At 46.2% G+C, this 26,418-nt stretch overlaps 1 protein-coding gene across 2 annotated transcripts in view; it reads right to left on the reverse strand.

Annotated features, from left to right (window-relative positions):
• The window catches only part of NRK (Nik related kinase), a 1,020,485-nt gene that overhangs the window by 534,184 nt on the left and 459,883 nt on the right, over positions 1-26,418 (reverse strand). For both annotated transcript variants that reach the window (XM_078688671.1, XM_078688672.1), the window contains exon 8: positions 24,839-24,893. In XM_078688671.1, coding sequence (XP_078544797.1) covers positions 24,839-24,893 — 55 coding nt within the window. The remainder of the gene's footprint in view (positions 1-24,838; positions 24,894-26,418) is intronic.

The raw sequence follows: 26,418 nt of genomic DNA on the forward strand, positions 1-26,418 counted from the left end.
GATAGACAGTGAACTAGCCCTCATCTATACAGTTGTCTACACGGTGGAGCGGCAGGCTCTGGTGCAATTCCTCAGGGCGCCCATCAGCCGCGTCCACATCACACAGGCCTGCGAACAGAATCAGTGAACTCCATTACAAAAGCAGCGATAGAACTCCTAATCTCGCTGTACCCGGGGCCTTGTCGACCCCACCACAGCATCCTCCTCGGGCGTTACGTGGTGGTAGGGATCCATCACACAGGCTCTACCTGGAGTTGGACCCCCATGGCGTTGGGCGGCCTAGGAAGGATCGTTCAGTGAAAGACATGCTGCAGGCCAAGACGGCTGGTCAGGCCTCAGAGATGGCGGCAGGGGCAATGGACGGTGCAGATGCACCGGCCACAAAGGCCTTCATGACCTCGCTCTTCTCTGCACTTAAAGAGGATCTTCAGGAACTCAAGGACCAACTGGCAGTGGATCTCCGTAAGGTCTGCCGTGATGTCTCAGAGATAGGAGACCGAGTTGTGACACTGGAGGAGCACAAAAATGGGCACGACGAAGAGCTTGAAATGATGCAGCAGGAACTCCTTCTTCTCGAGGAACAACGCGTTGAACTACAGGGGCAGGAGGAGGACTTTAAGAACCGCTCCCGCCGCAATAACGTGTGTAACCGAGAAGAGAAACAGGAAGCGGAGGAAGGTGATATAGGGGAATTTGTCCAAGCCCTTTTTCATCATATTTTAGGCCTGGAACCCACATCTGAGATCCAAATCGATACAGTACATCGGGTAGGCTTGCCCCGCCGGAATGCTGCACCTCCACCGGATATCCTAGCGTGCGTTCACAATTTTCAACTGAAAGAATTTATTCTACGCAAAGCCAGAGACTCACACCCTCTACAATTCCGCGGACTTACTCCAACACTTTATCAAGACCTCTCTGCGATCACATTGTTCAAACAGCAGGAATTCCAGTCCCTTACTCAACATCTGAGGGAAAAAGGGATCCTCTATGCCTGGGGTCATCCCTTCCGCATCATCTTTAAATTCAAAGGGAAGCTACGCCAGCTGCGATCATTGCAAAAAGCCTCCGACCTTCTGGGTCGCCCACCTCTGGCCCCGTCGATCCCACAGAAGGCGGTCACACCTTGCACCACCAGGCCAGACCACTGGCACACCGTGGGCAAACCCTCCTCACTGTCCTATGGCCTGGACACAGCAGCACGAGCTAAGGAGAGGGAAAGTGTCCTATCCTCTCTGGACAGCAGCCCTGCCAATTTATCCCCAGCCTGATCCTCTTCTCTGCCCCACACATGGAATCCTTGACTCGAGCAGGCCGGAGGGCCGACGACCTTCTCCTATCTTGAACCTGATTCATCACCACACCCCTGTACTATGTTTCTATGACGGACTTGTGTCATTCCCGCACTGTTGCTGATTTTCCCTTTTTGATATAGTGCTTGGCCGGTACAGGATCGGTCTGATAACGCTTATACTATTCATGTTGTTTTCTATTGGGGGTTATATTTTTCCTATTGGGGTAGGGTGGGTCTTCTCCTCAGTGAGTCTTTTCGTCAGCCACATATGCAGTGACCGCACACACTTAGCTATTCCCATCCACCACGTCCTTCCTATATTTTCTCCACCTAGGGATTGTGCGCTTTTTCTAGAGGTCACCTAACTACTCCCTTCCCTCCTGGATCTTAAAATAATCAGTCTCAACGCCCAGGGTCTTAACAATCCAGTCAAGCGGAGGGCGGTGTTATCACTATTGGAAAAAGTCACAGGTACTCAATCTCACCGCCAATCATCTGACGGTGGAGACTCTCAAAATCGCTTTGCCTTTGACTGGATGTTGGACGAAATTACATACCTTGAGCTGTTCCTCCACAAAAGTATTGTGCAAACTGCAGAGGTAAACTACTCGACCTTACTAAGAAGGATCCGTGTAGACATGCACCAATGGCGTTGCCTTCCTTTTACTTGGTTTGGGAGACTGTCTGCGGTTAAAATTAACTTATTACCGCGTGCACTATATTTATTCTGAACACTACCACTAGAACCCCATCACATTTCCTGCAACAGATACAATCAGTGATTGAAGGGTTTGTCCAGGGCTTGACTGCGCCACAGTTACAGAAAACTCAGCTTCAACTACCTAAGAAATATGGCTGTCTAGCTTTCCCTAATGTCATGCAATACTTTTACGCCTCACATCTACGTTATTTGGTGGAGTGGAATCGCCCCATGACCAAGAAATACTGGGTATTCGTGGACCAGACTTTGGCGGGCCATCACATTTGGCACAATGCCTGGATACCGAGACTGGCTCGAGCTTGGGGGCCTCTATTCCTCTCCCGTCACGAGCCCCACAATGCTTGTATGGGATAGAGTCTCCCGGAGGGCCAACCTGACCACATTCCCCTCTCCTTTGACCCCGCTTTTCATGAACCCTGCCTTTCAGCCGGGTATGAATAATGGGGCGGCCACACCCTGGATTGAAGGAGGTTATAAATGTTTAGGGCACCCATCGATCTTCGGGGCCTTATCCCTTTTAAGGAACTCCAATCAGACTATAATCTGTCTGGGACCGATTTTTATCTGCACTCCCAAATGATTCATTGGATATCTGGGTCTTAGACGTGATCCCTTGCATTCTGCCCAATGTTGGCATTTGAGAAAAAGGATAAATAGCAAAACAGATGACAAACGCCTTATTTCGGAAATTTACTCCTTCCTTACCACGGCCCTCCCTAGGGCCCGGACTGCTGGACAGAAATTCTGGGAGACAGTACTAGGGCGCACACTATCTGACAAGGAGTGGGAGGATGTTTTTTATCGGGCACACCACACTACGTATTCCTCGAGCCACACGGAAACGGCCTTTAAGATCGCAACATATTGGTACTATACTCCTGATAGGGTCTCCAAATGGCAACCTCAATGCGACGGCCTCTGTTGGAGGGGATGTGGTAGTACCGGGACCCTTCGCCAACTACTCTGGCACTGCCCCAAACTAACCCTTTACTGGGAACAGGTACAAGATGACATTGACATGGCCTTTAACACCTTCATACCCTGGCTTCCTGCGTACACTCTTTTAGGCCTCCCTAATGCGATAACCTTTCCTCTGCGCTCGCTTAGGGGGAGGCAAATTGTGCTCGCACTGAACGCTGTACTCAGGGTTATACTGGCAAGGTGGAAATCGGACAGGTTATCAGAGCATATAAACTGGCTACATCAGCTATGGAACCTATTAGCGATGGAGAAACTCTCTATGGCAGCAGCGGGGAAGAATGCAGACTATGCCAAAACCTGTGCCCCTTTCTTAGTTATTCTCTCCACAGAATTCGAGAACTAACCTGCCCACAATACCTCCGCATGCTCAAATTGGTCCCTGACGACACCTCTATTCTCCCATAAGAATGCATATTACTGGTCCCCTTCTATTTCCCAACGTAGTGGCTATGCAAAACAAACAGGGTACATGGACTGTTATCCTCCTTTTCTTTGATTGGCTCACAGAGGAGATGGGGCGGGGGGGGGAGAGGGTTTTGCCTTGATTTCTTTACTGTTTCACTTTATTTTGGTTCCATTTAGTGTTTCAATTCGGAATACCACGGAGGGTCTACCACCTCCAAGGGTCGCCATAGGCCCCCAAGGCCTCTTGCTTCTCAATTAACTTGGGCGTCAGCCCATAGCACTGTCTCCCGATTACCATATTTCTTAAGACGTGGCCGGCCCTGTTGGGTCTTAGGTGGCTTACTGTGTTTAACATTTGGATGCCCTGTCATTATCATTGACTTGCTTGCACAGCTGGATTTTCACTAGCCGGCCCGCTGGGTTGTAGGCGACTTAATCTTGTTCTCTGCTCCGTATTCTGTCAATAAAACAGATTTAATACTAAAATACACTGGATATTATACCACTAAAGCCAACACAATTCTCATAAAAGATGCAATAAAGCTCAAAATGTATTGGGCTGAGACCGACAACTACTGTAAATATAAATAAAATCACATAATTTCTATTTTGATCCATATATCATATAGAGCACTCAATGCATAAAAATATGTAGAATGTGATTGCTGTTCACATGTTAGTTATATTGCCAGATTTAGTGCTTGTAAAAAATGGGGATAAACATTAGTTATATAAAAAAATATAGAATTCTGGCTTCATAGCAGATACATAACAAGTAATCTCTGGAGATGACTAGTACTTGCACACAAAGCTACTGTGTGATAGGCTAGGGAGACTAGACATATGGCTCAAAAGAGGTAAGTAAATGGAGCCAGCTGTAGCCTGATTCCCATGTATTCCAGCTAATTTCACCATGTGTACTTAACTTTCTGAACCGTACCCATTGGAACAAGATTCAGGACTAGAATGCATTGCACATGGATGTGTTGCACATTCAGGGAAGCAGGAAGGCAATATAGGCAGTGTTTATGTCTGAATGCGTGTGCCTATGTTTATCCAAGGATGAAGGCAAAAACCATTGTTCAGACCACTGATTTACCTCTCAAGAGAATGCATTAGGTCACTTTGAGTAATCAAAGAGAGAGGGAGGTAACGGAGGTGCAGTGAGGAAGAGAAGGGACACTAGTCGGAGTGGAGGAGATCTGAGCAGGTGGCATTATATTCAACCACCTGCTCTTCAGTCACCTTCTTACCTTAGTTTCCCTGATTGTTTGAGCTATTTCGTGGAATCTGACTGCTACTATCATCCTGGGAGATATTGGCACTACCTGGGTGTTCATACACATTAAAAGAAGAGCAACAAGTGGCATGGTACTCTATCACTCCTATAGAAATGTGCATGGACATGGTTTGTGATTATCCATGCAAGAAGATACCATGCAAGACTCAAAATAAAGACAGTCAATATTGAGAACAAAATAATCTAACTGAGAGCCCTTGGCCCTTGGATGACAATATGTTGTAGTAGGTAACTAGGCTATGTGTGATTAACTGGAATAACGTGCTTTTAACTGAGGGAATGTTAAACTAGTATGGGAATGATTCAGAAACTGGAATGGCAAGCTGTTCTTACCTGAGCCATTGTGATACGAAGCTGCATGAGACAGTAATGAGCATTTATGCCTTTACATGTGGCTCCAACATTGAATCTGGCCATATAAAGATGTTCCTGAACTTCATGAGATTGCACAGGGACCTCTGAAGCAGTGACTGGGCACAAGAGGCTGTATGGTGGCGTGGAAGTTGAAATTGGCTCTATGAAGCTGTGCCTTGGGTAGGATGGATGTATATAGCCATGTGAGTTGTTGCATACATCTACAAGACTGTATGTAGACATATACTTTTAATCCTAACATGCTATGATCAGAAAACTTTTGAATAGTTAAATGAGACTGTACTTCAGTGGTAAATATGAGTAGTTAATGAAAAAAGAAAGGCCATTTTTAGGGTAAAACCTAACGAATTGTCAATGCATGAAAATATTTTGTTAATGAAAAAAATAGTGTATTACCCCCAGGTCACTCCGTCCTCGACACCTTCGTCAACAAGTGAGATGTACTATCTCTCTGACAGAAAAAAAGAAAGAAGGAATGCTGGACTTACCCCCACCCCCCCTCCCGCCGGGAGTACAAAAGGGTACAAGTCCCAGCATTCCCTCTGTTCTTTTTTTCTGTCATTCTGACGGATGTGTTTGGAGCGCGAGGAGCTTGAAGACGCTCCCGCGCTGGACTTACTTTGCCGATTTTCTTCTGGATCGCTATGCCTCTCCCTCCCTGCCGGGCTTGGGGGAGTGGCGTGGGGGCTGTTTCGCGCTGGTGTCGGCCGCGCGTGGATGCTGCTCCGCGTGGGCTCAGCGCTCGCCCGATGGCCGCACCTCCTGGTCTGCCTGGCTTACCGGGGGCGTGGCCTCCTGTGCGGTTCCGGATTGGCCGTGGCGTGGTGTCTCCTTCCGGTTTCCGCAGCCTGACTTCCGTCCTGAGGGGAGTCAGGCGCTCCTGTCCCGGCATTTGCTTGGTGGATTTAAATGCGGGGCGGTGGTGAGTACCGCGTAGCGATTTTTGGCGTTTCTGCTTCTTGCTGTGGGGTGTTTGTTGTACTGTGTTTCCTTTCTCAGCTTGGAGGATGGGCAAGTGTTCGAGGAAGAGACGCCATAAGGAGAGGTCGTCTTCCTCTTCCTCCAGTTCTTCTTGTTCTCCTTCTCCTAGGGCCAAGTCCAGGTGCCCTGTTGGGGGTGATGATGTGCGCTTGAAGCGCTTGATTAAGGAAACCATTGCGGAGATGGGTGCAGGCAGGGCTCGCAGCAAGGGGGCGGCTTCTGCTCCTGTTTCTTCGGAGTCCTCTGGGGATGAGTCTGCGGTTGCGGGAGACTCTGACCTCAAGGGGAAGTATGTTGACAAGGACGCCCTGCCTGAGATTTTGCGTCATGTGAAGGAGAACATGGGCTTCGCGGATGTGGCTGCTCCCAGTACTTCTGGTGGTTCTTTGCTGCGGCAATTCCAGAGTTCTGCCGCGGTGGATGTCCCGGTGCACCCCTTTATTAAGGATGTTCTGAAGCGGGAGTGGGCTGATCCGGACCGTATTCTGGTTCCGCGTTTTATGGCCCGCCTTTACCCCCTGCAGGATATGGCGAGGGAACTTCCGGATTCGATCACCATTGACTCCTTTGTGGCGAGTTTGGTGGGTCGCACTTCCTTGTCGGAGGACGCTGTGCTGAAGGATCCTGTGGACAAGAAGGCCGACGTTGCTCTCCGGAAGGTGTATTCTGACTCCCATCTGGCCTTGAGGGCTGGTGTCTATGGTACTTACGTGTCGCAGTCCCTGCTGTCTGACATTAAGTCCCTCTATCAGTCTATGGATGATGCCACGGACTGTTCCACTCTTCTTGGACACATCGAGCGTCAGGTGGAGCTGCTTTCTGATGTCTCTTTTGATGTGGTGCGGGCGGCTGCCCTCTCAGGCGGTGCTTGTGTGGCGGCTCGTCGCAGTCTTGTGCTGAAAGACTGGAAAACTGACTCTGCGCAGAAAGCTTGTGCTTTGCGTTTGCCCTTCCAGGGTTCTATGCTGTTTGGGGGGGGAGTTGGAAGACAAGTTGCACAAGCTGTTTAAGGAAAAGAAGCACTCTTCTTCTTTAAGGCTTCTACTGCTGCCCCTGCTCCCTTTAAGCCTAGGCCTTTCTTCCGCCCTTCCTCTCGTAGGCAGTTTCGGAAGGGCCAGGGGAGGTTTTCTTCTGGTCGGGGTCGGGATCGTAAGGCTAGGTCTCCTCCTCCTGCTAAGCCTCGTTCCTGACTCCTTGGCTGTGGTTCCTGGGTTGTTGGTAGGAGGGCGGCTGCGCTTCTTCCTGGACGCCTGGGTTCAGTCCTGTTCAGACGCTTGGGTGTTGGACGTCTTGCGCGAGGGTTATGTGGTGGAGTTCTCTGCCCCCCACCGCCCGACTCCTTGGCCTGCTTGCCGATCCAGGAGGTCTCATCTCTCTCGAGTGGTGGAGGATCTTCTTCTGAAGGGGGCCATTCAGGAGGTCCCTCCTGCGGAGGTGGGGTCGGGCTTTTATTCCCTGATCTTTCTTGTGCCCAAGGTCACCAGGGGTTACCGCCTGGTTCTGGATTTAAGTGGGATCTGCGGATTCCCTTTCGCACGGAGACTTTGCAGAGGGTGAATCCTTTGGTGCTTCCGGGTCACTTCATGTGTACCCTGGATCTTCAGGATGCCTACTACCACGTCCCAGTGCATCCTTGGTCCCGTAGCTTCCTGAGGTTTTGTGTTCAGGGGCGTCACTTCCAGTTCCGGGTGTTGCCCTTCGGTCTGAGGTCTGCCCGAGGATCTTTACGAAGGTGGTGGCTCCCTTGGTCGCCTGGCTTCATCTTCAGGGGGTGATGGTGTATCCCTACTTAGACGACTGGCTGATCCATGCTCCGTCTCGGGTCCTGTTGTTGGATACCAGGGAGGTGGTTTGCTCTGCGTTGTGTCAGCACGGGTTCCTGATCAACTTCCCGAAGTGTCAGTTGTCCCCGTCTCAGGACTTGGTGTTCATTGGGCCCGGTTTCGTACGAACCTCAACCGTGTGTTCCTGCCTGTCCCTCGTATCTGGACCCTGGTTTCCCTGGCTCGGCTGTTTCGGGCAGGGGGTTGTTTTCCTGTGCACCTCTGGTTGCGGCTTATGGGTCTGATGGCGGGGACGGTCTTTACGGTGGCTTGGGCTCGGTTCCACCTGCGCCCCCTGTGGAGTTATCTTCTGTCCCACTGGGATCCTGTGTCTGGGAGTTGGGAGTTCCTTCTGCCTGTGTCTCCTGTGGTCCTCCCGACTCTTCTTTGGTGGTCGACCAGGTTGCATCTGTCTCAGGGTCTCCCTCTGCAGCCTTCCCCGTCTCTGGTTTTGACTACGGATGCGAGCTCCCTGGGGTGGGGGGCGACCTTGGGGTCTCGGTCCCTTCAGGGTCGCTGGTCCGTCCTGGAGTTTTGCCGTTCCTCCAACTGGCGGGAACTGACGGTGGTTTGTCGGGCTGTGATGGGGTTTCGTGCCATGCTCCTGGGTCGGAACGTTCTGGTGCGTTCCGACAATGTGGTGGCTGTGGCGTATCTGAACCATCAAGGGGGGGTCCGTTCGGCCTCTCTGAACGCTGTGGTTGTTCCCCTGTTCTGTTGGGCGGAGGGTCACCTTCTGTCTCTGACGGCGATTCACATTCGGGGAGTGGACAACTTTCTGGCGGATACCCTGAGTCGTTGCTTTCCGGGGTCGTTGGAGTTGTCTCTCACCCGGGTTGCGTTTCAGCTTGTGTGCGTGAGGTTTGGGCGTCCCTTTCTGGACCTCTTTGCCTCCTGTCTCGCTTCTGCTCCCGGTTCCTGCAGGAAGGTTGTTGGGGGGTGGATGCTCTGTCGGTTCCTTTGCCTCCGCGCCTGCTTTATGCCTTTCCTCCCCTGGCGCTGATTCCTCGGTTTCTTGCGCGCTTGTGTCTGGAGTCTCGGGATGTGGTTGTGGTCCTGCCCTTTTGGCCTCGGAGGTCTTGGTTTCCGACGGTTCGTCTGTTGGTGATCCCGGGCCCTTGGTTTCTCCCCCTGTCCCCGTCTCCCCTGCGTTCGTCCCCGTCCCTGTCTCTTCTCCGGTTGCGGCTGTCGGTGTGGAGGTTGAGAGGCAGGGGTGGCGGCGACGTGGCTTCCCTGAGCATTTAGCTGTGGCTCTTCAGGGTTCCCTTAGACCTTCTACCCTCCGATCTTATGATCGTCATTGGAGTAATTTCAGTCGTTGTTGTGCGGGGTTGGGCCTTTCCCCTTTGCTGTGTTCCTTGCAGACAGTGCTTCAGTTTTTGTGGGAAGGTTTCAAGAGGGGTTGGGCTGTGACCACTTTGCGGGTTCAGTGGGCGGCTGTGAGGGCATTTCGTTCCCCGTGGAGGACCCTGTCGGATGATGAGGACTTGGTTGCTCGTCTTCTCCGTGGGTTTTCCCTTTCTCGTCCTGTGTCCAGGCCTGCCTTTCCCTTGTGGGATTTGCCTTTGGTCCTTCGGGCTTTGCTGGATCCTCCTTTGAGCCCTTGTCGGACGTGGATTTGAAGTTTGTTACCTTGAAGGTGGTGTTTCTGGTGGCCATCACCTCTGCTCGGCGCCTTGGTGAGTTGGGGGCCTTGATGGCGCGTGAACCTTTCTTGTCCTTTTCGGAGGGTGGGGTGGTTCTTCGTCTTGATTCTGCTTTCGTGCCTAAGGTCGCTTTCAGTTTCACCGGGCCCAGGAGTTGGTCTTGCCTGCTTTGGGCCCTGATTTTGATTCCCCGGGGGGTCCTTGTTGGTCCTTGCTGGATGTGTGCAGGGCTCTGCGTGTGTATCTGGAGCGCACTTCTGCCTTTCGTGTTTCGGATTCCCCTTTTGTCTCCTTTGGGGCTGCTTCCCATGGCCGAAAGGCTTCCTCTGTCTCGATTGGTAGATGGCTGAAGCAGGTCATTTCTTTGGCCTATTCTCTTTCTGGTTCCCCTCCTCCGGTGGGTGTCCAGGGTCGTTCTACGAGAGGGGTGGCGGCGTCTTGGGCTGAGGTCCGGGGTGTTCCTCTCTCTGAGATTTGTAGGGTGGCCACTTGGGCTTCTCCCAATACTCTCATCCAGCATTATCGCCTTCCCAATTTGCTGGGTGTGGAGGGCGGTTTTGCTTTAGGGGTGTTGGGTTGTGCTCGCCCTTGATTTCTGTGTTTCCAATAAATCTCTGGGTTTCTGTGCTGTCCTGGTGGTTTTTTGTGGGTTTTTTTTCTTGTGGATGAATGCCGGGTTGCTGCTTGGTATGTCTCACTTGTTGACGAAGGTGTCGAGGACGGAGGGACCTGGGGGGTAATGTCCTATTACGTATGGTAATCTTCATTACTCCGGGTCCCGTAGTCCTCGACACCTTCGTGACTTCCCTCCCTCCCTCTCTTTGTGTGCCGGCCTTCATCTTGGGCTTGGTATTTCAGAGGGAATGCTGGGACTTGTACCCTTTTGTACTCCCAGCGGGAGGGGGGGTGGGGGTAAGTCCAGCATTCCTTCTTTCTTTTTTTCTGTCAGAGAGATAGTACATCTCACTTGTTGACGAAGGTGTCGAGGACTACGGGACCCGGAGTAATGAAGATTACCATACGTAATAGGACATCAACGACATATTGATAAGCTGCAATCTGAGGCCTATATTTTATTTTTGCAAAAGACAATAAACTGTGGTTTTGAAAAAATGTATATGTACCACCTGTTAAAAACAAAGTCGGCACTTGAGGGTGTAATTCAATTATTCCTTCAGCTTTTTTTAAACATATGAACTCATTTTAATTGAACATATACACCATAAAACAATTGATTTCTATACAGACCTCATAGTTTTACACAAGAAATCGTTTAAGCATTTAAAACGCATTTGCATGAAAATGTTTACCTTTTCATTCGTCTGAGTTTGGACAATATTATTTTGGCGCATATATATGTAGCAGGTAAAATTATAAGAAATCATTCTGGCTCTGATCGTAGCAAATGCTAGAATTGACTGAAGTTAGTCTCTTGAACCAAACTGAGTGAATTTCCTAAACATCTAAATCTGATATTTGAAGGTGAGGTATTTTATGGTCTCTAGTAATCCATTTAAATAACCATATTATCATATGAAAGTCTGATTTGTGCGGCAATATCATCTATGATCTGCATAACCTAAGGGTTATGACTGCCCTCTCAACCTGTACATCAGTGCAAAATAATCTGTATTTTTGTTCACTGTGCTTGTAAAATTAGTTTAACCCGAGGTACGGTCGTGCTGTACAAGGACTTCAAGTTAGACACCTGTAACTTTTCACTTTCTCATCCTGGCCCTCCCAGTCCTAATAAATGATTAATAATCCACTAAAAAGGAACAATATGGAAATATGAACGGCAGCCAGGCTAGAGGGAAAGCAGATGATTTATACCTTTTGTGAAATGATTGGAGGTCATTAAAATTGCAAACCTAGCTGAAAATATCTGGAAACTCAGTGGCTTTTAACCAATTTGTTCGACAATGAACTTTAGGGCACTAATTCATGACTCGGAGATTCAGATTCTCATTTTATTCAATAGGCACTTTTTAAAGTAGCTTTAAAAAAATATATATCCTGATTCCCTTAAGCGTTTTTTTGTCATTTTCCGTTGTATTAATAATTTAAGTTGACACTTCAAAAAAAAAAATGTTTTTTTAATGCTATAATTTTAGTACGTCATGTAATGTTGCTTTAGTGTTGCCATAGTTAGTTGCTTGTATGATAACAAGTATAATCCCAGGATTCTTCTCAGAAACGTGCTTTTTTCTTCTAACTTTAGATCCTTTAACTTTGTAGGACCTCAGTCACGCTCTATTAAGACTGAGGACTCTTTTCCTAGGTATCAATCCGGTTCCTTGCAATGAGGTATACAGTATGCTCATTAACTGGGCTGAGAACGGGCAAGGTTCGGGCACTGACACGAGCAGTGACGTGTCAAAGTGAGCTTAGTGAAGACTACTGTAAGAACCTATGAAGAAGAGCTCAATGAGAAAGTACTGAAAATGGTCCCAGCATTTAAATTATGTGAAAGGGAGACATGAAAATGACATTAGAGTTCGATGACTTCTTATATACAGGTAACTGGGAACAATGGAAAAGATTTACATCAACAATTAAGCTCTCACAGAGAAGCCACGTTCTAAAATTAGCATTAGATAAATCAATATCAGAGATAGAAATCAAAAAAACAATTGAAGGGAAGAACACTCTCAAAAGAGATACATTTTTAGATCTTTATGAGACATGCCCTGAAGGATTACTTTCATGGTCAGCCAAGATACTTATTTAGGGCCTGACTCTCAAAGGCTCTAACACACACATGGTCTGGAGCAGGAAATGACAGAGAGTAACAAACACAATATTAGGACACATTTGGTTAACTTCTTCGCAATTCAGCGAGATGGCAGATAAAAGGCAACATTTTCTTCATGGGCTCTTTTGCAATTCTAGTTTGAAAACTAGAATCACTAGTTAACACAAGTTGTCATACACGTTTGACAGTACTCTCATCCTTCAGAAGCAGTGTTTTACATCTAAAATACTGCACTAATGGTCTTAGTCCTGGGTAAAATTAAATGAGTACTGGTCAAACTACAGGAGGACAGATTACATTGTGATAAACTTGTTAAATCAAGTGAGGGATTCCTGCAAGACATCCAAGGGCTTCAGGGAATATATAGATATGTGTAGAGGTCGGTAAAATGACAAATAAAATAGTAATCTTAAATGGGGACAATTAAACAATTTGCAACACTTATTTTCCCCCAGTCGTATAAAGCAATTATGTTATTTTAGTGGTTTTGTCAGATGATACAAGTTTTAATATTTTCTGTACTAAGTGAACATGTTGTATTAAACAGTGTACAGATATTCTTTTTTTAAATGAGTCCAGTTTCGCAAAACATTTCTCAGCAATGGTGAAGTGGTATTTCCAAGCACCTAAGAAACTGGAGGTGGCAGAGCAGGGTTAGAGAAAATAATGTCACTCCACCAAATCCCACAGTGCATCAGATTTAGAAATGTTTCTTTACCATGATTCTCACACTAGTCATTGCCACAAAGTTATTACTACTAATTCTACTGCTTCTCCAACACTGACTGACCCTCTGGAATGGGATGGGGTGGGGGCGGTTCACAAATGATAAGAGAGAAGATCTACCTATCAAGAAGGGGTTGGTGAAATGTCCGAATGACCTCTGTGCCAGCCACAGCTCCACTGCAAAATTGGGCTTGCAGCACAGAGGGTCTCTAAGTGCCCTATGAGTTCATGTTGTTAGAAATGGGGGTCTCTAGTTGGCAGAGGTAGGTACCTTTGTCCAAATAGTGACCCTAGATTCTAGTTGGGGTAAGGGGGATACATGGCCCGAATTCCTTCTCGATCACCCTCCCCCCCACCGTCACACCCAAAGCGAAAAAATACCTCAAACACGAACTGATCAGGCAATTCCCGGAATCCCTTTTCGCTGACATATATCACTGCTCTGCCAAAGGCCTAGTAAAATGGACCTCATCTTTCACACATAAAGACCGGCAATTGGAACTCCATCCTGAGAGCTCAACTCCACATAATCAAAACAACCAAGACTCCCCATAGTTGCAAACTATCATTCACTACCCCCAACCACCTGCCACACTATGGGAACACCTCTGTGACCATCTACTCCAACGGCACAGTCCTGATCCAAGCCAACAATGCCAACCTTGAGGCTTTGATCTCCTCTTCCCCTCTCTACGGACTAACAGCCCCCACGCACAGCCCTCCCTACCAACACTCCCTCCCCACCCGGGCAACCAGTCCCCCCAACAGAACCCCTCCCCATTCCGCCTCATGCTGTCACAATCACCTACGCTCCTCCTCTAACCCTTGTCAATTCCTCCACCACCAAGTACACGGCACCTCCTCCTCCACTAGTTCATCCTCTGGAACAACCCCCTGTGCAGACCCCATACACAACCGGTCGACCTCATTACTCATCCCAAGTCTCCTAATCACCGACCTAGACCCGCCTACAATAAAAAACAACTACCACAACACGACCCCCTCAACCTACGCCTTATACCTTAACCCAAACTGACAACACAACCACCACCAGAAGACAACACAAAATTGTCAGCTCCTCTCCTCACCGAGGAGCTCCTATCCAGAACCAACCCACCTCCCCTCAAGAAGAGATGGTCCGCCGCCTATCCCATATTGAAAACCAAGTCACCATTATAACACAGAGCTTGAATCACATCCTAACCAACCTCGCGACACTCCATAATCCCCCCTTAAACTCTCCCCCATCCCCACACACCCTACGCTTCCCAAGGCCCCGCTCCCTAGCCAGTCCCTATGCCCTTCCTCGATCCATGCCCCGAGACCGAATAGAACTGTGGAAGTCATGTCCCCTGAAGAACCGACCGAGTTGGCCTCCTCATACACTCCCCCCTCCTCTCACATCCTGCAGTCCAACATTCAGGTAATCACCGGATTCAGAAATGAACACTCCTTCCCGAAACCCCCGAAACCCCCTGCCTCCCTCATCAACATCCCTACTGCGTCTCTAATAACTGAACCAAAAAAAGAGACCCCCCATACTAACTGCATGCTCATAAACTGCAGATCCACGAAACATGCCACAGAGCTAGCAGAATCCATCCTTAACCATGACATAGATATAGCCTTCATCACTGAGACCTGGTTCAACGATTCCTCCGCTCCTATCCTCGATATGCTCATACCCCCAGGTTTCTCTATCATCAACAAAGATAGAAGAGACCAAAAAGGCGGAGGCTTGGCAGTCATCCACAATAACAACTTGTCAGTGAACGAAATAGATGCCTTAAATTACAACTCCTTTGAATGCATAACTGTCAACATCAAAACCACTACTAACAATCTACTACACTGTCACCTCCTGTATCATCCCCCAGGCAACCCCGTCATGTTCACGGAACACCTATCCGACTTGATCGCCCACTGCTCTCTCCGAGATATTACCAACCTAATTCTGGGTGACCTCAACCTACATTGGATTGATAAAAACAGTGTTCCAATACAAAACCTGAATATGCTATTACATTCCAACAACCTTATCCAGCACTGCTCTAAAGAAACTCACAACAAGGGGGCAATCCTGGATGCCATCATCGCCCAACACGACGCAATTACTGTAGACCACATCCTTCCGGTCGACTGGTCAGACCACCACCTAATCCTATTCCACATCTCACAACCGGTCATGTGTCATCCCCCCATCACAGACCCCCCCACATGGTCTATAAACCTATCCCAGATAAACACAGCTGACTTAGAAGAAAAAATACGCACCCTCCTTCCCATCTTCATGGACGGCCTCTCAGTTACAGAACTCACATCCCACTACAACACAACCATGTCCTCCATCTTAGATCAACTAGCTCCAATGAAACTGAAAAATCCCAGGAACATCCCCTCCAGATCCTGGTTCAACGAGGACATTAACAAGTTAAGGAGGCAACTGAGAGCCACAGAACGTCTCTGGAAAAAGAATCCCTCCTCCAGCCTCTGTGAGGAACTCAAAACAGCAAGAAGAGAGTACAAAAAGCGTATCAATAATGAAAAAAACAACTTTTCCTGCAATGCGCTGGGCAAGGCAAAAACAGACCAAAAGAACTCTTTAGCATCTTCAAAAAACAAAGGTCCAAGCCGTCTTCTACCCATGTTCAGGCCTTTAAAGAATTATGTGACAGCTCGACAAAATCACCAAAATTGAACTATCACTTGACATCAACCTCCATCCTGCAGACAAAAACTCTACCCCAGCAATCGAAACTACCTCTACCCGACGACCCACAAAAACCTGGACATCCTTCGACCGCATCCCTGAAGCTGAAATTCTCAGTTTAAACTCCTCCGCCAAGCCCTCATCCCTCCCAAATGACCAAAAAGATGAAACTCTCCCCTGCACCACTTTGGAGTAAAATCATAAACAGCTCCCTAAAACCGGCTTCATACCAGATTGCCTCAAAGTCAGCCAAGTCACACCACTTCTGAAGAAGCCAGGCCTAGACACGAACAACCTGAACAATTTCAGACCTGTCTCCAATCTTCCCTTCCCAGCCAAAATCCTCAAAAAGTGTGTTCTCCGACAACTGAACCAACACATTGACAATATTAATCTACTGGACAAACACCAATCAGGCTTTAGAAAAGGATTGAGCACCGAAACTGCAATCCTCAGCATCGTGGATGACATCCTCAACTCCCTTGACTTCGACCATTGCTGCCTACTCATCCTCCTTGACCTCTCAGCAGCCTTTGACACAGTGGATCACAGTCTCCTCATCAAAGCTCTCAAAGACCGGGTAGGTGCCGACAAGGTGGTCCTTCAATGGTTCTCCTCCTTCTATCAAAATCGCTCCCAATGTGTAAAAATCGAATCCTTTACATCCGACTTTCTCCCCGTTAACACAGGTGTCCCCCAAGGATCCGTTATCTCCCCTCAATGGTCCAAATATATATGCAACCCCTCACCACCATTCTGAAAAAAGCCAACGTCCCCTTCCATCTATTTGCAGATGACACCCAGATCTACCTGGAAACCCCGTCCTTTAATGACATTATAAGACTCAACAATACTCTCAGAGAAGTTCAAGAATGGCTATCAGCAAACCGCCTCAAACTCAATCAAGGAAAAACCGAAATCCTCCTCAACTCCAACAAGGAAGAAAACCCGCAAATCATTGATTGGCTGAAAGCAATTGAAGCTCTCAACAGTAATCTCACCTTGGCAAACTCTGTAAAATCACTCTGAATCACCCTTGACCACAAACTAATCATGACCAACCACATCAAGAACTCCACAAGGAGTGTCTTCCTCAATCTGAAGCTTCTCAATAAAATCAAACCCCACATTCCACCCATGGACCTCAAACAAGCCACCCAATCACTGGTCTTGTCTAGACTGGACTATGGGAACGCAGTCCTCTCCGGTACGGCTCTCTCCCATCTAGCGCCACTCAAAACAACCCTCAATGCAGCTGCCAGAATGGTCACCGGAGTCAAAAAATATGACCACATATCTCCCGCACTTAGAGAACTAAAATGGCTCCCAGTGGAAATGTGTGCCAGCTTCAGAACTGCCTGCCTCATGCACAAAGCCCTGCACACTGGGAAACCAACTCCCTCCTACTCATCCCCTTGAAAACACGCAAACAAAAAACGGCTGCCCACTCCTTTGCAGTAAACGCACCCAGAATCTGGAACTCCATCCCAATAGACATCAGAACCATCCCCTCCTTTCCAAAATTCAAAAGTCTCCTAATAGTCCTTTACCTCAACCGCGCCTTCCCGAACGGAAATCCATGACTCACAAGTCTCCACACGGCAGCCACCTGGCAATACGCATCCACTGCCTGCCTCTTCCCCTCTTAACAACACAGCGCCTTGGTTCACCAATGCTCGGAGAAAGACTCAGCCTAAAAAACCTTCTCCATGCACCGAGATTACCTCTGGACCTCTTTACATCAATGGCACACCTCGGACCCCTAGACCTCTCTACCTCAATGGCGCACCTTGGACGCGCTGTCTAATTGAAACTTTTGAATATGTTTATTTTATTCCCTACCATGTATTTGATTTCTCTCCCTCCTGCTGTAAAGCGCTCCGATGCCTTCGGGTCTGGCTAGCGCTATTGTAAACTTCTTAAATAAATAAAAAATAAATAAACACTTTTGGTAACCCCTGCTCACCCCCTGGATAGCTTGGCAGGAGCAGACATGCCTATCCCAAAGGCAATGTGTAAGGTATTTGTACTTAAAACACACAGTAATACAGTTCAGAAAAATAAAGTATCTTTATTCAAACTCAACAAGACCAAAATGACAACAATCCAACATACATGTAATAAGAATATGACTTTAAAAAGGTTTCACACAACTTGGCCCATAGAAAACTATGGATGCGTGATTTCTCTCAAAGTACATGTAGTTGCGACAACTTCACAAGGTCAAACAGCTGCAGAGATAGCAAGCATTGAAAAAACAAAGAGATGTGTTGGTTCCTGAGACCATGAGGAGGTGATGGGACAGTTCTTCTGCACGCAGGAGAAGTGATGCATAGAATACGATCTCTAGGGGGAAGTGATGCGTCGATTCCGAGACGGTTCTGGTCCGTGGGTGATGCGTCTGGAAAACTCGCCGCACAGGTACACTCCGTTGAAATCCGGGATGCATCGCCATCGGTGTGGCAGTGTTGAGCGGCTCTGCGTTGGTTTCTTCAGCAGCGATCCCTCGATGCATCGGTTTTTGCAGCAGCGACAGGCGCTGCGTCTATTTCGGCAGCGGTGCGTGGAGATTCTTCCCGTACACAGTTGCTGCATCAGAAAAACAGCCCAGAGAAGAGCGATGCATCGATTTTCTTGGAGTTGCATTGCTTTTCCAGCTCCCAACAGCAGGAACAAATTCCAGAGGCCCAACACAGTCACAGGCACCTCTTGGCAGGTCAGACCTCCCAGCAAGGAAGTTCAGCGGAACTAGGGGGTGAAGTGTTTGTGTCCCTGGGACTTCAGAACAGGAGGCAAGCTCTACTCAAGCAGGGAGGACACAGCAAAGTCCTTGTCCTTTCCTTGGGAGAAACAGGTACTGCAGGCCAACCCCAAACAGCACACAGCAAAGGGGCAGTACTCCTCCTACAGTTTCTCCAGCTCTTCTCCTTGGCAAAGGTTCCTCTTGATTCCAGAAGTAGTCTAAAGTTCAGGGGTTTTAGGTCTGATACTTATACTCCAACATGTCTTTGTTCTCCTTGTGCAAGTGTCTCTGAGCCCAGTCCAAACCAGTTCTATCCTCACTGGTGCAGCATGTCCACTGGAGGTGGAGACAGCATTGTGCAAGGGAGACAGGCCTTATTCAGGTGCAAGGAAATCTCCTCCCACTTCTCTAAATTCAGCCAGGGTCTATTAAGCCCAGATCTGAGTCATCCAGGAAGGGCCAGGGACACGTCAACCCCCCCAGTGGCTGTCTACAATGAATGCACATCCCAGCCCCTGTCACTCCAAAACCAGGCAGTCAATACACAAACAGGCAGAGGCACAAAGAGAGGTTAAACAAAAACATGCCTACTTCCTAAAAGTTAAACAATATGCCTTAGGGGCACAGATTTGCACCCCACCTGCCGCACTGTTAACATGGGATACCTTCCCCCTACTTCTGTATCCATTTCTTAATCGTAATCCAATGTAATCAAATGTACTCCTAAGACATCCATCATGATCATTGTGTATTCAAAACAGTATGCAAACTTCAAAACACAGCTGGGACAACTTCCTTTCACCTCCAGACTTTATTTTAGCATCTTGAAAAGTCTATTGAGTGCCTTCCTGGATGAGGAGGTTAGGCCTCCTGCTGCAGTTCAATCGAGGTATTCAAATATCATTTTGGATGAGGGTGCACTGTAATATGGGAGTGGGTAGGGAGTTAATATGGGGAAATAATGTAAGTGTTTAAAAGTGGGTTCAGTTCACAGGAATATCGGAAATGTTACTTTAGCTTTATTTTCATTTGTTTGTTTCAGCAGGTTCGGTGAGAGAGGGCACGTAGAGCTTGAGAGGGAAGGGAGGGGACGTTTGCTGTTTGATTAGTCGGACGGGATACGGAAATGAATGGGAGGCATCAGGTTTGGTCGTATAGCGTGCAGCATGATTGCTTTTTTTATGATTATGATTTATTTGTGAAGGTCTACTGGGAACAACTAGCAGAATTGTCTTTTGTTTGTAACAGAAACCCCTGACGAAGAGCCCCTGAGGCTCGAAATGCATTGGGTGCACAACAGGATGAGCCCACTCTGTTTCGTTTCACTTCTGATGTATGGAGTTATTGTGAAAAAGCCCGGATGGGCATATTACTCAATAGACTTTTCAAGATGCTAAAATAAAGTCTGGAGGTGAAAGGACGCTGTCTCAGCTGTGTTTTGAAGTTTGCATACTGTTTTGAATACACAAGGATCATGATAGATGTCTTAGGAGTACATTTGATTACATTGGATTACGATGAAGAAATGGATACAGAAGTAGGGGGAAGGTTCCCCATGTTAGCAGTGCGGCAGGTGGGGTGCAAATCTGCGCCCCTAAGGCATATTGTTTACGCAATGCTGTGCTTTGGGATGGTACACAGCACCTGTCATGCATGCAAAAAAGAAAAATAGATAAGCAAACGTTTGAATAATGGCATAAGGGAAGGAATGCATTCTCTACATATTCTTATATTACTTTCTAAAAGTGGCATTTTCAAACAAACAATTTAAAAACCATCTTAACTAAAAGATGTGTTATTAAATTTTTTTCTCTTTCTTGTCCCAATTGGAAGTTATATTTATAAGATGTTATAAATAAACTCCCATTCATTCCTAGGGTGCAAGATAGCCTTTCAATAGTGAAAAACGAAATTGCCAGTATTTCACTATCAAGACATGTCACACACACCAGTACATGTTCTACCTTTCACATACACTGCACCCTGACCAGGTTGGTACCTTGGGCCTACTATAGGGGTAACTAACGAATTGCAAATGGTAACCTGCACTCCTTCTGACTTTCCAGAAATGTTTTAGGAGAACACTACTATGAAGTGTGTGATTAATTTAATCAATATTCTTCAATGTTTAAAATTGGTGCAACCCTGGAATCCCCGGCTAGCCCCTGCCAGGTATGTAATATGACAATGAGTTTAAACACAATGTGTGTAAGTGCCAGGGTGCACTGTTCAAGTTGCCCTGTTAGGTGCTAGTAATTGAAATTACAAATTCTTAATACGAATGCATGTGATTGCATAAAGTATTTCTATTTTTAACACATTTTTGTGCTACAATGTTCAATATAGTTTTAAATATTATTCCTCACAAATGTCATCATTTGTGTGACAATCAATCAACATGAAATTCACTATGAGATATCAATTTTTTTTTTTTACCAATTTTGACTGAATTATACAATAATACTAAACCAAATGAATTGTTTTAAAGAACAAAAGGAAAAACACCAAGAAAACAAAGATTAATTTTCTGTATTCAATTTTCAAATATGCAAAATTTTCAATTTTGCAATATTCCAAATTCCAATCTACTATAGGGTGCCATACGTGTAGTAAAATTGAGATTTAGGGCCTGGCAAGTGGGTGCACTTGCCAAGTCAACATGTGAGTTAACAACCGTGCACAGACACTGCAGTGGCTGGTCTGAGTTACCTTTTCAGAGCTACTTATGTGAGTGGCACAATCAGTGCTGCAGGCCCACTAGTAGAATTTGATTTACAGGCCCTGGCACACTTCAGTGCACTTTACTAGGGCCTTGTCAGTAAATCAAATTTGTCAATTAGGGAGAACCATTTGTAACAACAATTTACACAGGGAGCACTTGCACTTTGACACTGATCAGCAGTGGCAAAGTGCCCAAAGTATCTAAGCCAGCAAAAACGATATCAAGCACAGCATAAAAGAAAACAGCAGGTAGAGGCAAAAAGTCAGGGGAAACCACACCAAAAATGTGAAGTCTAACACATGTACTGTGTTTATCCTGGCAGTGTTGTCACATCCACCAAATGTGTATTCTTGCTCTGAGCTACACGGCTAATAGTAGTCTGGGCTTGTCTCATCTGTGTGAAGTATAATCCATTGAAGGTAAGGCACCATGATGGTGAGGGTCATGTTTGGGGGGATGACTAGGTGGGAGCATTTTAACGTTTCAAAGGCGATTGTAATGTGCAAATGGTTCCTTATAGCTACTGCTAACCGTGCTCCTCAGCGACCTCAAAATTGAACAAAAAAGTAAGTTGCTCGTCTGCTCCTGCCTGCATGGGGGTACAGAAAATGACACATGAAGGAAAATTACAGAAGAATTATTGGCATAGCTTGGATTATGCGGGCTCTAGTGCAACAAGGGGCCACAGACTGCTTCTTGGGTAGTAAAATACAGCAATATTCAGTGGTCTGTGCTGTAGTGCCACTGCACCTGAAGGACTATTTTAGGATATGCACTTCAGAAGAGACTGAAAAGAGTTAAGTCTGTGTGAAGTAATCTAGCTTAAAGATGTGAGTAGCTAGTGCAGAAGATCAGTGGCAGAGCCTTTAAATAGGTGAACGCCTTGACCTCGAACCCATTTATGTACATCTGAGTACTGCTTATAAGGACATAATGCTTGGTGAAAGATTTCTTTCAGAAGTATAAGGGATAAAGTTACACCTGTGTTAAACATAAATTATTAATGGGAAGAATGAATGCGGACAGGGAAGTCACTCATTAAACGTTCTTTGACACTGTGAAACATCCTGTGGAAATACTAACAAAACATCAGTGTAAAGGTATCTTCACAAACTTTTCTCATAAGGAGGATCACAAACTGCATTTACTTTTAAACATTGAGAACGTGGCGCAGTGGCAAAATGCAAACATACAGCTCCTCAGCTACTGGACACCAATTTGCATTAATTTTTGTTCCAGTTCCCCATATTCTGCTCAGCTGTTAATCGGTTTATGGAGTGAAAGAGCTATGATATTGGGGAATATAAGAGTAACTGTCACTGTATAGAAAAGTTTCTCCCCTACAGCCACCATTATGAGGTGAATGTAGGCCTGTTTGCTGTGAAACCGTGATTCCATATGGTGGTAAACTCCCACAGCAAATAATTAATGTTCTTTCATTTGAATAACAGAACAAGCTGCTGTCCAAACATTGGAACAAAAATTCGTTTATTGCAGAACTGGGTAGGTTTCTAGCTAAAGATCAAACACATGTCGAGAGCATGAGCACAACAATTATGGTTGATAGTTGTATGTCTAGTCTTATGTTGAATGAAGGTGCCCACTCGCTGTTTCCTTATTATATTTTTCAAACGTAGTTTTTCTCTTTAATTAGCATCAGGATGTATCTCATTGTGTCTCTTCAGCTCAAGAAATTTAGATTATGGGAGTTGTGCCACCTCTCATTAATTTCCCTCTTTATCACTCTTCCTCTTCTTGTGTGTGTATACTTTGGATGAAACCTTTGCACTAAATCTTCAAATCAGGCTTTGATTGAGGAGCCAATTCTTTAGCCAAGATGCAAAGAAGAAAACAAGAGAGGGATACGGTAAATGGGAAAATGGGGAAGGGCAGCAGAAAAGAGGAGCACGATTAAATAATAATTCAGATTTTTACTAAATGCCAGGAAATCCCAGGAAGGCAGATTGACTATCAGATGTTTGGGTAAGGCATTCCAAGTTATGACTATTGGCATGGATTGTCTTGAAGCTTGCCTGCTCCAGAACTCCAGTGCAAAAGATGATTGGCTTCTTTGGCAATTAAACCAGCTGGAATAAGAGAGCCTGCTTGCAATGTAAGAAGGGTTTTGATCATGGTGAATACTGAATGTAAACAGGCTGGTCTGAAATTAATTCAGGATTCCAGGAGGAGCCAGTCAATATACCACAGGACCATGGTAAAAATAGTAAATGAATTATGCCAGAAGTGAGGATACGGTTGGTGAATTTAGATGAGTGGGTTTTAGTGGATTTTGGTAGGCCGAGAAGGCTGCACTTATGACTTAATGTCAAAGACAATTAGAGCTTCCATAGAAGAGTGGAAGATAGATGTCTGATCTTCCTCAAAAAGCGCAGTTGTTCATGGTGTGATATGCCCGTGTGATAACTATTTAATGAAATGGTAATAAAAAACATACAGTCACCAGGAGGGGTGGATAAGCATTTGCATACAAAGGTAAGGAGCTCATGATCACAGAGTACATTATGTCCACCGCTTTGCAGAACGCAACAGCATTTAATTTCAGTCCCTATCTAAAACATTAATGCTATGATGCATAACATTTTAGCGACTAGGATCAATAAAAGTAAAACGCACTGAAAACATTGATTACTTGGTACTGTATAGGTCAAGCATATTTATGCATGTAAGATCAACTTATTTGCTAAAAAAATCAAATATGGCCTTTCTAAATTTTCACGCATTGAATCAGGATTTGGGGATTTTTCTAAACCAAAGTCCACCAAGTGAGAATGATGCATTTTCTGTAGTCAAAGTGGCGTGGTAACAACCAGGAAAATGGAGGGTACGATAATGTCAGGGGAAGAAGTGGCCATTGATAATGCTTGAAAAACTCAAAAACCCAGAACTTTGCATGTATTCACAATCTTTTTGAATGACTATTCACATTCTAGAAATTAACTTAAATAGAACTGTTTCGGTGTCAGAAACGATAAACAAAAGCTTGTTATTACTTAGTAGTAGAAGCGAAATTAAATATATCCCCCCTTCTCCAGGAAAAGAGAGAAGCAGAAATAATATACATGTGTATAGGGACTCGCTGTGGACTGTCTGCAACAATAAATATGGTGGTGCAGGAGCCTGCATGAAAACTTACGATTGGCGTAGATATCTGAATATATGTCTGAGGACTGAAGTAAAAATATGCAATTTATCAACAATTAGAATAATTGGGAATCTGCTTCTAGTGTGCGCTCAGGACACACTATTATGAACTTGAGCTAATAAATCCTAAAAGAATTTTTTATATACGAAAACAAAGCATTGGCTATGCCTCCGATCACCCTTTCACACTCCAACAGAAAAGGTATATATTAGCAACGCTGGTTTGATGCATGGTGAATAAATATAATCATGACACTAACATTCTAACCTCTGAATTGCCTAGCATCTTCATAAATCTTACCCAAAGTTTTCTACCTGATTACCACCACTAACCCAAGGCACTACAACGTTCGGGCATCACAATGCAACAAATGCAAGTCAGAGTTGTAAACAACACATTTAAAGACGACTTCAAAAATAATACCCAAATGCAAATATGCTACAGCGTAGAAGACATTCCGGCAATGGGATGAAAATGGCAAATATTTACTTACGAGGAGTCCCTTCTGCCATTTCCATTGCAGTGATTCCCAGTGACCACAAATCACTCTGCAGAAAGAGAAATATTGAAACATCAGTTCAACGAACCTGCACAGCTAGTCTCAATTGATGCTGCAGAAAACAAGTTATCATTGAAAAAGACATGATGGATATTTACATTTATTGATAACTTTTTATTGAGCTGCATTCTTCCAGTGTTAGGTAAAAAAATTGGAGATGTTTTGTCTTTTAATTTACCAAACGTGAAATCCACGTAGGAGTAGTGCTTAGGTGTATATACATACTGAGAATGCAAGAGAAGACATAAGGATTCTGAAATCGTACATACATTCCCCTGCGCCTAAAGTGTGCCTGACAGGCAAAAACTCCTACAGTTTCAGTTATAAGGCAGAAAAGCCTCTGTTCTGAGGGATGGCTTTTAATAACTGTCCTTTCGAAGCATACGTAGAAGTGACTAAAACATGAATATCCCAGTAATAAAAAAGAGTCAGATATAAGGTTCTCCGTCTGGCACACAGAAAAGTGCATGGAGCAGGATCAGAATATCTCAGATAATGTAGGTGGAATTGACAAAAAAGACTGCTGCGATCTGCACCTCAAATTCAGTCTCTGTTTCAAGAATTAAGAAGGCTTCCTGGGGAGGTCGAAGCTTTGTTTATTCCAGATACCAGCTCAGGAACAGACTGCCTTTGCACCTCAAAAGTCAGTCTAATCTATACAGCTTTTCAAAACTTTCATTATAATTTTTTCTGTTCACGGCTCTCAGGTTTTGTCTCAGGGAAATGTTAGCGCCAAGACGCCAAAGGGCAATTGTGAGCTTTAGAAATTCCATATCAAATCAATATCGAGTCATAGACTCTATTCCTCAACAAGCCCAGCAGGTCACCCACTCCTGTGATGGCCTCCGATCTTGGGGGCCGATTAGGATCGCGGTTTTCCCGCATCCTCCGGGCCAGCGGAAGCCACCGCCGGCCCGGAGGATGCGGGAAAACCACTGGGGAGGCACAACGACCCACCGACAAATTAGGATGGCGGTGGGTCTCAAAATCGGTCCGCAGCTTTTCCGCCGCGGTCGCCTTCCGACCGCGGCGGAAAAGCTCTAACATGGCTAGCGGTGTCTATCAGACACCGCCAGACATATTAGGATGGGGGTCATTCTCCGCCGTGGAAAGGCATACGGTGATTTCTTTGGGGGCCCGTTGAAGGCCCCCAGGTTGAGTGGGGGGGGTGGTGGGTGCACATGAGATGTACCTATGGTACCCCCCTGCATTTGCGTGCACGAAGCGGCAGGCACCGCGCGGTGCCTGCCGCTTTGTGCATGCAAATGCACTGTTGTCATTTTTTACATTGCGGCGGGTGCTGCTTCAAGCAGCACCCGCCGCAATATAAATAATACAGGATGTGACCGCCAGGGTGGTGGTCACATCCTAATTGCCATGAAGGGACCGCCGCTGCCCATGCGGACGGTCCCTCATACTCAGTGGTGGTGGACGGACGCAAGTCCGTCCGCCATCATAATCGACTCCTTAGTTAGTCACAATTTGCGACCTGCCACATAAATATTCATGATGTA

The sequence above is a fragment of the Lissotriton helveticus genome, chromosome 4_1 (genome assembly GCF_964261635.1).
Source record: "Lissotriton helveticus chromosome 4_1, aLisHel1.1, whole genome shotgun sequence".
Lineage (NCBI taxonomy): Eukaryota > Metazoa > Chordata > Amphibia > Caudata > Salamandridae > Lissotriton > Lissotriton helveticus.